The following is a 12,782-nucleotide window of genomic DNA, read 5'->3' as shown; positions in this document are numbered from 1 at the left end:
TATATATATATTTGTGTACATATATATACATATTATGTGTGTGTTTATATATGTGTGTGTGTGTGTGTGTGTGTGTGTGTGCCCTGTGTGTGTCTGGTGCCATGGACCCCCTGGAACTGGAGTTACTGGCAGTTGTGAATTGTCATGTGGGTGCTGGGAATTGAACCCAGGCCCTCTAGAGGAGCAGCCAGTGACTCCTAACTGCTGAGCCAGCATCTCTCCAGCCCCTCTTATTCTTTCCCTTTGCCAGTTCTTTCAACGCCAGCAATGGTCTCCTCGCCTCCTCCCTGTCACATCTGCGTGCCTCTGTTAGATCTAAGCCCTAAAGTTCTGCTTCCCCTCACTAGCTCCCTGTTTCCTACAGAGCGCACTTCTTCATCTGGTATTGAGGTCTTGCTACTCAGATTCTTTTTTTTTTTTTTTGATTTTATCTTTTATTTTTATTTTATGTGTGTGTGTGTGTGTGTGTGTGTGTGTGTGTGTGAGAGTGAGTATGTACCTATGACTGTGGGTGCCAGGAGAAGGTGTAAGATCCCCTGGAGTTATAGGCAATTATGCACCTGACATGGGTGCTGGGATCTGAACCCTTGTCCTCTGGAAGAGCCGAGAGTACTCTGAACCATTAACCATCGTTCTAGCCCCATGATTTTTCCCCCGGTTTGGATTCTGTTTCTGTATGAGTGTCTTGTTTTAGTTAGGCAAGTCTCCTGGCCTCCCCATACCCCGAACAGACAGCTAATCTTCCCCTGGTTTGCCTCAGCTCCTACTGACTGTTAGCATCAATTAAAAACTAATCTACAAATAGGGTCTCATGTGGCCCAGGTTAGCTTTGGACTCATTGTGTAACCGAGGATGACCTTGAACTCCTAATTCCTCTGCCTCTGCCTCCCAATGTTGGGCTACAGTGTTCACTACCATATCAGGACAAGCTGCCTCTGACTAACTTGTCACAATCATGTGACCTGTCCCCATGAAGTTCCTGGAGGCTACGTGGCAATGTTAGGGGAGTTGTAGATATTGAAAGAAGGCTCACCAACAGCACCTCAGAGTTAGTCATTCTTCCCTCCACTGCCACACAGGCTAGGACTCACTTTCTTACCAGAGAACATGAGTTCGGTTGTGAACTTGGAAACTAGGCTCCGGTTTCCAAGTTCCGGTTTCGGAAACTAGTTCCGGTTTCGGAATCAGCGCTCCGGTCTCTGCCCTATCCTCCACTAGCTGTGACATCGCTTTATGTCCTTAAGGGTCATCATCCTAAACTGCATGGTAGGGAAGCTCTAACTCCTGCCTGGTTCTGAGGTCAGGTGGGACAGCGTGTTACGGTTCAGGGTGGTACTGAGTAAGGCAGCCTTTGATTGTCACTGTGGTGATGAGATGCTTTGGACATACAGAGGACCCAGTAAACCTCTGCAGAGGAAGGGACAGGAGAGGGATGGATGGAGTGGGGGTTGGGGGATAAGCCTGGAACGGAGGCAGAAGACAGTCTTTGGGAGCCAAGGGCTCCAGGCAGGCAGGCAGGCAGGCAGCTGGGAGTGCAGGGAAAGGGCTCGGGGTGATGTTGGCCTGGGTGACAAGGTCACTGCTGGGAGAGTGGAGCAGCTAGAGAGGATCCTCTCAGGACCTCAGATCTCACTCCAGGAGGGTGTGTCTAGGGGGTAGTCCAAGGACTCTCACCCGAGTCCTAATATTCTTGGCTCTGCCGGCGTAGGTCAGGGTGTTCCGGGACTCTTCAAAGGCTGTGCTTGCTGGACTGATGTGGGCAATCATCACGGTGCGACTGTTCCCACCTAGTGAGTCCTGGTGGGGGGACGGGGAGCTGGCTAGCTGGAGGATGCTCTCCCCAGGGGTTCCCCAAGGCTGTTTACCACACCCTGGGTACACACACATGTATATCACACACACACACACATGCATATACTGCACACACACACATGTGTGCACACACACACTCAATGCACCCACATATGTGCACACGTGTGTGCACATACATGTACACACATGCACACACTCGTGCAACATGTACACGCATGTGTGCATACGTACGTGCATGCACACATGTGCACACACACATACACACACACACACACTCATACAACATAAACACATGCATACAGTGTCAGCCCTTTCCATGTAACCCCACTTCCCTGGCTTACAGATGCCGTCTTAATGCCAGGCTGTTACAGGCTTTCAGAACCCATGAGCCTCTGCCGGGGTCTTGTTTACAAAGTGCTTACAAAGTGTAAGCCTATAAGGGAGGGACGCTCCTTAACCTGTCTGTGCCTCAGTTTCCTTATCTGTAACTGTAACCCTCCTAACTCACAGAGACACTGGGAGACTTTAGGGCTGGGGAGAATCCCTTGAGCCCAGCAAAGCCAGGGCACCCACGGATCCCACGTCTACAACGGAAGGCCACAGGTGGCTCTGCCATGAGTTAGTGGCTCCAAAGAGCAGCTCCCAAGGCCACAAGGCTGACCATCAGCCCCAAGTCCAGGTGACTCTTGGTTCTCTCTGACTGGCTCACAGCTCCGGAAGGAGGTCCTGACACAGCCCGTGTTCGTTTTTTTCCTCTACCTGTGCTTTGGTTAGAGTTGCCAGAAACACAGAGAACATCTGCTTGCAACCAAATTTCAGTTGTTACGGTAAATAGAATGGTAGGGCTTAAGGTTGTCTCAAATATTGCACGAGGCCTACTGATACCGAGTGAACTCGGCAATTCATCTGAAATCCCAGTGGGGATAGCTGAGCTTTGTTTGGGTGTGGCCTGGCAGGCCCGCTCGCTCTTAACACCAGTGCCCAGGCCTGGCGTGCTCTGGTACCTTCAGGAGCCGGGTGAGCTTGCTGTCCCGATAGTTGATGTACTTATTACCGCCCTTGTCACTTAGCGCATTGATGCAGTTGCCCAGGGCCAGCAGAGAGCGGTTGATGTGGGCTCCTTCCTTCATGCGCTGCCCCCGGTTCTGTGTCTGGAGAGATGGCAAAGGATAGCCCAGTAGGATAACCTACTGAAGCTTCGTTCAGCCGCCCAGCAACACCCCAGTGATCCTGGCTATAGATCATGGCCTCTCTTCTGAGGTCCTTGAAGGTAGAGGTGGCATGGTATGGAAGGAGGCTTCGCTGCGCCCTCTCCCCAACCTCTTTGCCCTGAGCACCATGTCCTTTCAAGATGTCAGGCCTGTTGCTCAGCCCTTCTGTCTGGGGACTCCACTTATCACACACCCTCATCCTCTGGACATCCTCCATCCTGCCCTATCTAGTCAGCCTCTCCCTGAGGCCCCTCCTCCTTTGAAAACTGGCCTTAACTGGAGGACTATCAGCTCAGCACCCCACCCCCACCACACCCCATGGCTTCCATCTGGGAAGCCGTCCCTCCACTGTGCCCTCTGAGCAGGCCTTACCTGGGAGGCACGCTCGGAGCCAGCCAGGTCAATCATGAACAGGCGGCCCTGCCGCACCTCCTGGAGGATGTTCTTGACCCGGCTGCGCTGGCGCACAGCCACCTGGAGCACAGCGTGGGAGCGGGAGGATGTCTGGTTGGCAGCTGTGGGCTCTTGTGTCCTCTGCCGGTTCCCCTTCATCAGCAGCTGCATGATCTGGGAAGGGGAGACAGAAACGACTGGTGAGGAGCCTGCAGAGAGGAGCCAGGGCTCGGTGGGAGAGGTCCAGCCTGTTAGCCTCCCAGGGTGGGCCAAGGGGCCCGGGCAGTTCTCTGCAATGGAGAGGCTGTAAGGTCTGGCTGTGTACTAGGATGAGTATGTTAAGGCATGGTGGGAGATGTGAGCTCTTGCCACCACTCAGGGTATCTCTGTCCCAGGGTCACCCTGGCCTTGATCCCTTTTCCTGCTGCCCGGAGACTTGCCTCCTTGGCGTTGATGGTGGATACCTCGGTGATTCCGGCCACCTGGATCACCCCTTTGGAGTCTTCTCTCAGCTCCAGGAACCCCAGGGCCGGGTTCAGGAGGTCCCGGATCATCTCATTGTAGATCTGATGGGACAGTGAGAAAGGAGGAGGGCGATGAGAGGACGGAGGTCCAGGCCTGGAGCAGTTGAGTGGGCCCCCTTCTCCCTAAGACAGGAAGGACCACGCGCTTCTGCTTGCTGGGCCCCGGGCTCCGTGAAGAAATCCTAACTTGACAAAGCACTTCCTCTGCTCGATAATAGAGGTTTCAAAGCCAACGTTGCAGGGCGCCTCCGAATCATCTGGGGCTCCCTCCATAGAGAGGCCAGTCCTGGGCTGGACACATGGTCCTGATCTACGCAGGACCCTTGGCCAGAAGAGGGGGCTCAGATTGTTGCTAGGCAACCTTCAGGCTACTTCTGTTGGGTTGTGTGTCACCCCCACCCCCCCTCGCTCCACCCCCTGCTTCCACCCCTCCCCCAGCCCGCTCTAAAACAAGCCCAGTTGGCTGAGTGCAAGACCTGCTTGCTACTTCCTCGATACTCTTTCTGAGGCATCACCCCGGAGATAATCAGCTCCCAGAGGAGCCAGATGGAGGCTGGCCAGCTGTCTTAGATAAGCCCCGCCTCACCCCTGACCTCTCAACCCCTGAACTCCAGAATGGGAAGATGTTTGCTTAAGGAATGGGCTCAAAGGGGAGATACTTTCAAAGGATGGCAACCCAAACTGCTCACTGCCCAGGCTAGGTGATGTGCGATACCTCGTTAGAGTCACAGGGTCCCAAGTCTGTCGTCACTGTGTGCTAAGAACACAGTGGTCTAAGTTCTCTGTGTTTCAAAAAAAAAATTTTTTTTTTAATTTTTTTGACACAGGGTTTCTCTGTGTAGCCCTGGCTGCCTGGGACTTGCTGTGTAAACCAGGCAGGCCTTGAACTCAGAGATCTAGCTGCCTCTACCCCCTGAGTTCTAGGATTAAAGGCATGCCTAGCTTTCAAGCCTCAATTTTTATCCAGTGGGGCTAATGCTATACATGTGGGTCGTGTGGGACAGCCATGACAACCCCAGAACTGCCAGCGACTGGCTCTAGGGAGGTGGCCCACCTTATCTTATGTGCCCGATGGGGACTTGCCTCTAGGTAGGACATGGACACCTCATATTCCATGTCATGGCTGGTCTCCTCAATGGCTCGGAACAGGTCATTAAGGGTCCGAACATAGATGCCTGGCTCGTGGTCAGTGCCCAGCATGGTGTAGGTCTTCCCACAGCCTGGACAGGACAGACTGGTGGTGAGCAGGGCAGGGGCGGAAGGTGAAGCCTTACTGGGAATGTGTTCTGGCAACCCTGAGCTGTCCTCAAGGCTGAGGGATGGGGTCTTTAGGGGAGAAGGGTCCTGGGTGAGGCCAGGTTTAGATCATTCCCTCTATCCCTAACCGTCCTTGATCCCTAACCGTCCTCGGGCTGGGCTGGTTCTCTGATGAAGGGTGAAGGGCTTGGTTTCCCCGGGGAGATGAGAAGGGGGCTGCAGTTCTTGCCTACGTCTGGGCTTCCCCCTCACCTGTAGGGCCATAGGCAAACACAGTGGCATTGTACCCTGAGATGACGCCCTCGATGAGGCTCTTGGTGGTGGCCTGATACACCATCTCCTGCAGGGAGGAAGGAAAGAACTTAGATCTGAGACACAGACAGTACAAGACACTGGTGCCTATAGGCCGGTTCTTGAAGAGAACAGATGGAGTGCCTGTCCCTGGAGCCCTAAACCAGAGATAAGAGGGTGTGGAAAGTGGAGGAAGGTAGTCTCTGCTTACACCCCTCAGGAGGGACACCAGCCTGCAAAGAGGGCTCAGGACACCTGAGAAGCCTCCTCTGCAGCTGGCTCCCACCACCACACCCCTGCTCTGAGGGTGCAGTCAGCTAATGGCAGCCTCTGAGCATCCAGGAGGTGGGCGAGATGGGATCCCTCGGAGGGTGTCGGGTTTTCTTGCGTCTGCCTACCACCTGCCCTCCCCACATCAGATGGGCTTCACAGTTCTTCTCCAGGCCCCGATAGCCAGCTGTGTGTGTGTGTGTGGGGGGGTCTCTCATGTGACTGCTCTATTCGAAGTGAGATGTGAGTGCTAACTAACCAAGTGTGTTTCTGCAGAAGGCCCGCTGTGTGGCCCTGTAGGCATACATACAGGCAAGCAGTCATGTGACGTCAGGCCATGCAGAAGGACAGGTGGGAGGCCTTGCAAGTAAACTGTTCACAAATGGGCAAAGCTCCAGGAAGGGGGTGCTTGAGCAAATATTGAAGAAAAAGTGAGCAGGGTCCCCTGAGAACTGTCCTTGCAGGGCGAAGTGTGGAAAGGTTTTTTTGGTTAGTTGGTTGGTCCCCCCACCCCCCCGTGTGTTTCCAGACCGAGTTCTCCTCTCACCTGGGTAGCAGTGAAGTCAAAGGCCACGTCAAAGAGGTATGACTTCTCTCGGGACCGGTGTGCCCGTAGGATGTCATCAGGGTCCTCCATTGGGTCCATGAGAACCACCATCTGCAAATGTCCCCGAGAGGGGAGACCAGAGTCACCTGAGTTCCTACAGCCTGCACTACCTGCTCTCTGGGCTTCAGGTCTGGGTGCTTGGGAGACAAAACCTCTCTGACGATGAGTGACCACCCTCTGGAGACGGAACCATCCCAAGGCAGTGGAGAACACTGTGTGTGGTAGTGGTGGGGTAACATCTACCGTGAACCCCAGATCCAAGACCTCTTCCCCCTAACCACAGTACCACCCCCATGCTGCCTTTCCTGGAGGAGACACTGCAACATTGCTGGTCGTCATAACACATCGTTTGTGACAAGATCTATTTTGCCCCCTCCACCTCCGTCTCCACCACAGCCTCAATCCATCCAGTTTCACTAATGGTAAAGTGTGCACTCCCACCTGACAGAGGAGGAATTTCAAGCTAAACCCTAGCCCATGGATGGACAGAACTCAGAACCCAGGACCCTAACCCCAAACCAGAAGGCTCTTAACTGCATCTCTGCAGCCCCATGGTCCTCAAGACCCTGCCTGGCCCTCCACGCCCAGCCTCTAGTCCACTGAAACACAGAACAAGGCAGGGAAAGAGCTGCTGACAGCTCGGTGACTCATTTGAAGAGAGCAGGTGAGCTTTGGGTCCCTCCCACATGAACTTAAAATAGCTATATCCCTAGCCAAGACCGGGGGCTAGAGAGTCTGCAGGACGCTAGGCTGGCATTCCACCCCTGCAGGTTAGGGTCAGCTCTACTCTGTGCATGGGTGCATCCACATACATTAAGTAGAATGGGCTGGCTGGGCCCCTCCCCTGTTTTAAGAAGTCATTAAGCCCACTCCATTCTGCCCGGGTCCCTGTGTGCTGAGCTTTGCCGAGGGCTCTGAGCAGGAACGAAGAGCAAGTGGCTGAGTCCTCTCCAGGTTCCTGGTCTAGGGTAGGGTGCAAGATGGGAAACATCAGAAAACACTCCTGGGGCTGCTCCTGGGGGCAGGGAGGTCTGAGTTTCAGAGAGGACCAAGGAATAAGTTTTGAATCCTAGCCCTGCCTCTCATTAGCATAGTGGCCTCATCCCTCAATGGGCACCTGCCTGAGCCTCAGTCTCCGCCCCAGTGGAGGAAATGGTGCTGTAATCTCCCCCAGAGCTATGAAGAGCCCACGGGACAGTGTGTGACACATGCTGAGTCTCAGCGATCCTCTTTCAAGGAGCCATAAGAGGGAGAAAGTGTGCATGGAGGCAGAGGCAGGGACTTCACTAACTGCCCTCACCCAGGGCTGCTATCGAATACAGCATGGCAAAACCAAAACAGAAGACAGGTGGAGTGGCAACATCAGCGGCTCCCTTGCACAATATAGGTGTCCCCGGGAGGCATAGTTCCCTAGACACCGGGCTCTGCCAGACAGCCAGGGGAAATAAGCCGTCTCCTGATCCTCACCTAATGAGGTGGGGCTGCTCCCAGGGGCCAGATGGTGGGTGGCCTTAGATCCTCTACCAGGGAGGGAAAGGAGGAGGTGGGGGCAGAAGGGGGACCTTCACTCCTAGTGCGCGCTGCCACTCACTCCTGGGGCACACTAACATACACTGTTTCTTTGTTCTCTTTTCCTTCAAGACAGCAGCTTGCTCTGTAGCCCACTGGCTTTGAGCTTAGGACAGTCCTCCCTCCTCCTACGCGCTGGGGTTACAAGCATGCACCAACACACCCAGCCGATACCAGATGGTTACTGAGCCCTTCAACACGGATTTCTCGTTATTACTCTGCTCTCAGACAGGCTGGGCAGAGCCTAGCATCTAGTTGCTTGGAAATGGCAGAGCCAGAGTTAGGGATTCCGGCCACTTGGCTCTCAGGCCGGTCCTTGCTGACCCTCTGAACCCTCCCTAACATCCCCCCCTCGCTCCCTTTGTTGCCAGGGGGGCTTGTGGGGTGCTTTAGCCATTTTCATGGTCTGAGTAATGCCACCCCAACCCCCCACCCACCCACCACTGTTCACATTAGCCCTATGTGCTCTTTTGGCCTTAGGGAATATGATGCAGTACACACGCATAAACTGGGTCCTCACGGAGGGCCAAGGAGGAAGGGGATTGGCTGTTACAGGAAGTCAGAGGCAGTAGCTGTACCCCAGCTTCACTCCGGGGATCAGCAGGAGAGCCGGGACTTGGGACTGTTCCAAAGGTCTTGTGAATAATAGGCCAAGCATGGAGAGCCATCCACAGGCAGCAGAGGTTGGTCGTGAAGGTGAGGAAGCAGGACAACAGCTTACATGCTCAACTGAACTCGGGAGCTTATGGGGTCCTCAGTGGGTCCCTTTGAATCCCCCACTCTGGCCTGAAGCTTCAGGAGGACCAGGACCTTGGGATTCCAGGCAGATTCCTCTCCACATTTCATATCTGTCCTAGAATCAACACCTTCTCTTCCCGCTCGGACTACTTGGGGCAGGCCTCCACCTAGGCTTCCTACATCCACATAACCCCAGACAGCAGCAGGACCCCTTTGGTGGCTCTCCAGGGGTGGGTGACTCCTCAGGAGACAGAGATTTTTGTCAATCAGATGGGGCTTCAGGTGAACTGGCTCAGAGAGAAGGGTTACAGACAGGCTGGGTGCTGAGCAGCTAGTTCTGTGCAGGGACAGGCCACCAACTCTGCCCCACCCCCGTCCCCAAAGGTTAGCAGCCACTGTGATCTCAGTGCAGGATGTTTGGGCTTGCACTGTTCCCTAGGAGGTCACCCGTCCTTAGTCACTGGCCCCTCCTCGGGACATCAGCCCTAAAACCCTCCAAGCCTTCAGTAGGATTTGATCTCCTCCTAGGCTATCAGCAGCCTGAACCTGCTCAGATTTCAGACCTAGATGAAGACAAAAGCTGGCCTGAGGGCCCTGGCATGGGTTCCTGAGGACTGCAACTGAAGCAGGGCCAGCTAGAACAGCTCTCATTTTGAGGACTGGGGTTCCTGTGGACAAGGAGCCTCAAGGGGCTTTGGTTAGCGGGGTGGACAGCATTGTCATCCACTCTAACAGATGGTCTTTATATGACTTTCAGCCATTGCCAAGTCCACCTGGACACCCGGTTTCTTTGATGACCAAATGCTCCCACATCAGAGGACTGTCATCCCACCTGCCACCATCCCACTTAATGAGAGCTTTGTCTGGGATCCATCTGTCAGGACCCCAGAATATCAGTGTTGTTTCTGACGGTCACAGCACACAAGGAAGCCCTTGTGCCCCTTGACCAGGTGGACCATCGCTGAGCCAGAAAGGATTGGGAAGGGAGCCTGGGCTGCCACGGAGACTGGCTTGGGGTGCTCGGGCCAGGGCAATTCATCTGTGAAGTACCTACAATGTGCCCCCCCCCAAAAAAAAACATGGGAAAGGCCTTAGAGGAATAGAAAAATGAGGCCTGGTGTCCTGCCTTCTGACACACTCAGATTCATAAGCAGGAGAGAGCTAGTGTACAGTGGCAAGATCCCCAATCCAGCCCTGCCGGAGTAGAAAGGCAACCTGGAGGAGATGACATTGGTACAATATCTTCAAGGTTGAGCAGGAGGCAGCCAAGAGAGGTGGGATGGAAGAACACTCAAGAGAAAAACATGAGAGGTAAAAGGCTGGACATGGTCTCCGGTCTCTGGGGTGAAATGCAGGTTAGAAAGAAAGCCTGGAGTTTTGCTTTGGCTCTGCTTCCTGGGTGTTCTCACAGTGTAGACCCGGGGCCTGCTGTAAGCTCCTAGTGGCCCTGGTTTTGGGACCCTCTGGATGTCACCCTGACTGGTATACCAGACTAAAGGCTTTTGTCTTTTCTCCTCTCTCTCTTTCTCTCTTTCTCTCTCTCTCTCTCTCTCTCTCAAGATAGGGTTTCTCTGTGTAGTACTGTCTGTTGTGGAACTCACTATGTAGACCAGGATGACCTTAAACTACAGAGATCTACCTGCCTCTTCCTCCTGAATGCTGGGATTAAAGGCATGTGCCACCATGCTGGGCTGGCATCTCATTTAACCCAGGCTGGTCTCAAACTCACTATGTAGCTGAAGGTGACCTTTGTTTCTGAGTGCTGAGATTATAGGAGTGTGTTGCCACACCCAGTTTTATTCAGTGCTGGGGAATCAAACTCAGAGCTTCATGCATGACAGACAAGCACTCTACCAACCGAGCTACATCCACAGCCTGACAGAAACCTACTGTCTTAAGGGTCCATCTTTCTCTTACTATGACCTCATCCTTACTTAAGTAACTATGTCCATGAGTATATGTGTCTAAAAACAAGCCCGTGTCTAGGGTCCTGGGATTAGCACTCCAACAGATGAACTTGGGGCAGAGATGGGAGACACAATTAAAGCTCCAGTAGGTGGGCATTTGCTTCAGACAGCTATCTTTACAGTCACTCACCAGAAGCAGCAGGGATGAGTGGGCTTTGGGTGAGAAGTCTGGGTCCCAGAACCCAACCACTTTGCATCTAACCAACCAGTGGCCTGTGCAAAGAGCACAGTTTTGTGTAGTATGCATCTCCCCCTGCTCCAGCCCAGCCATGATAAACATCTAATCATAAAGTGCCAGAGAGCCAAACCAATGGTTCATGCTGTATGATCCATGAAGGAGGCAGAGTCAGGCGGATCACAGCAAGTTCGAAGCCAGCCTGGTCTTAGGCAGAGCCACCCTGGCTGAAACAAACAACAGAACCACAGCTCTGCACAGGTGGAAGGTGGTGTGGAGAGGCAAGGAGGACGGCACCATCTATGAGCCCATCAGAGGGGTCTGCACAGGCACCAAGCCTGTGAGACAGTAAACTGTCATTGAGGCCACACAGCCACGGGAGCTTCCTTTTACATTGCAAACTCATGTACCACTCAAAGCACTGTCCCCAAGACAGCTCTCCTGGCTCAGAGAAGTGGGTGTGGCCTCAACCCAAAGTAGGTGTAACACAGGCACCAACCAGGGGGCTCTCACAGCCATGGCCAGGAAACTTCACTGAAGACATAGGTGGGAGATGGTAAGGGCAGAAAGGCAGACAGCTCACCAGTCTTCCTTATCTGAATTTGAATGGCACTCACCTACACACCCACATAGCTCCCTCTAGGCTCAGCCACCCTGATGTCCTTGGGCCTGGCTCAGCCGAGGAACTGGCAGCTGTGGATCTCCCTTTCCAGGTCTTCACTCTGGCCTGGTTGTGTGATCAGAAACTCAGGAGTCACTCAGAACCTTGAACTACTGCAGAGAAGAGGGGTCCTTCCCCTGGGGAGAGGACGCTAGCCCCGAGAGGTGTCCCAGTAGGGACCGGGCTCTCTCTTGATATCTCCCGGGTGAGGAATATTTGCACAGAGCACACCAGGCATTTCTCCTGCCGAGCTGTGGGTGCCTTGATCAACACTGCAGGTTTAGTGGGGTTCCTCTGGCCTTCTGGTGGTGATGGCATCTAAGCCAGTGTTTTATGATTGATCATTCTTCACTGTGACTGCCCTATGTGTATCCAGCAGAATCCCTCAACCCTACCCACTGGATGCTGGGAACAGTCTTCCTCCCGCTTTGACAAATGTCCCCTTGAGGGCAAAATGGCCCTGAGTATAAAACCCAAGAGTCCACGCTCTTCTCCCCTGGCTTCAAAGCCTGGTAGTGGAGATCCCCAAAGACAGGAGAATGTCAAACGCAGCTCAGAGACAATGGGAGTATGACTTTGAACTAAGGCATCACTTTGGGAGGGGTACGAGTCTGGCCCAGTTGGAGGTAAAGGAGGATGGATGATCAGGAAGAAGTCATGACTCAAAAAGCCACACTGATTCATCCTCAGTCCAGAGAGCCAGGCTTACAGTCACTTTATACCCATAGGTAGAAGGAGAATGAAACCGGATTCTGTATGACTATCATGTCTGAATTCTGGGGCTGATTCTGGGGTTTTGTTTGTTGGTCATATTTTGATATATAGTCACAGAGACCCCCATGAGGCCTCAAGAGAGAGAGAAAGACAGAGAGAGAGAGAGAGAGAGAGAGAGAGAGAGAGAGAGAGAGAGAGACCAGAGATGAGGCTTTGATGCCAGGGAAAGCAGAGCTCACTGGACTCATGCCACCCAAGCCCGGCCAGCTGCTGAGGGCACAGTTACATCTGGCTGACGTTCCAGTCAGGACCTCATATGACTATGGGACTCTAGGGACTCAGGATGGTGAGAGGCATGACCTAGAGGCTGTCTAATGTGGTATCTCTCAGAGAGTGTGCCAAGTCCTTTATCACAGGCCCCCAAGGAATGCTGCTTGTAAACCCCAGATTCCCCAGGCACCGCTCAGAGTCACATAAAATCTCTAGAGAGGTGGGCCCACATATCTACATTAAGAAGCATTCTGTCCTTGTACCCACCCATCTGCTAAGTGTAGGAATCCCTGGATACTTGTAGCATTGTGCACAAGAGACAA

At 53.5% G+C, this 12,782-nt stretch overlaps 1 protein-coding gene across 4 annotated transcripts in view; it reads right to left on the bottom strand.

The window, feature by feature from the left end:
- Kif19 (kinesin family member 19) overlaps positions 1-12,782 on the bottom strand; it is a 26,927-nt gene that overhangs the window by 6,316 nt on the left and 7,829 nt on the right. For 3 of the 4 annotated variants that reach the window (XM_031352572.1, XM_031352574.1, XM_031352573.1), the window contains exons 3-9: positions 6,306-6,416; positions 5,450-5,537; positions 5,024-5,160; positions 3,857-3,982; positions 3,396-3,590; positions 2,817-2,963; positions 1,675-1,797 (exon numbers count right to left, since the gene is read on the bottom strand). In XM_031352572.1, the coding sequence (XP_031208432.1) occupies positions 1,675-1,797; positions 2,817-2,963; positions 3,396-3,590; positions 3,857-3,982; positions 5,024-5,160; positions 5,450-5,537; positions 6,306-6,416 (927 nt within the window). The remainder of the gene's footprint in view (positions 1-1,674; positions 1,798-2,816; positions 2,964-3,395; positions 3,591-3,856; positions 3,983-5,023; positions 5,161-5,449; positions 5,538-6,305; positions 6,417-12,782) is intronic. The other variant, XM_031352575.1, reaches the window with a different exon arrangement.

Source organism: Mastomys coucha, unplaced genomic scaffold, assembly GCF_008632895.1.
Source record: "Mastomys coucha isolate ucsf_1 unplaced genomic scaffold, UCSF_Mcou_1 pScaffold5, whole genome shotgun sequence".
NCBI lineage: Eukaryota > Metazoa > Chordata > Mammalia > Rodentia > Muridae > Mastomys > Mastomys coucha.
Note: the sequence above shows the minus strand (reverse complement) of the source record. Positions and strands in the feature narration are given on the sequence as shown.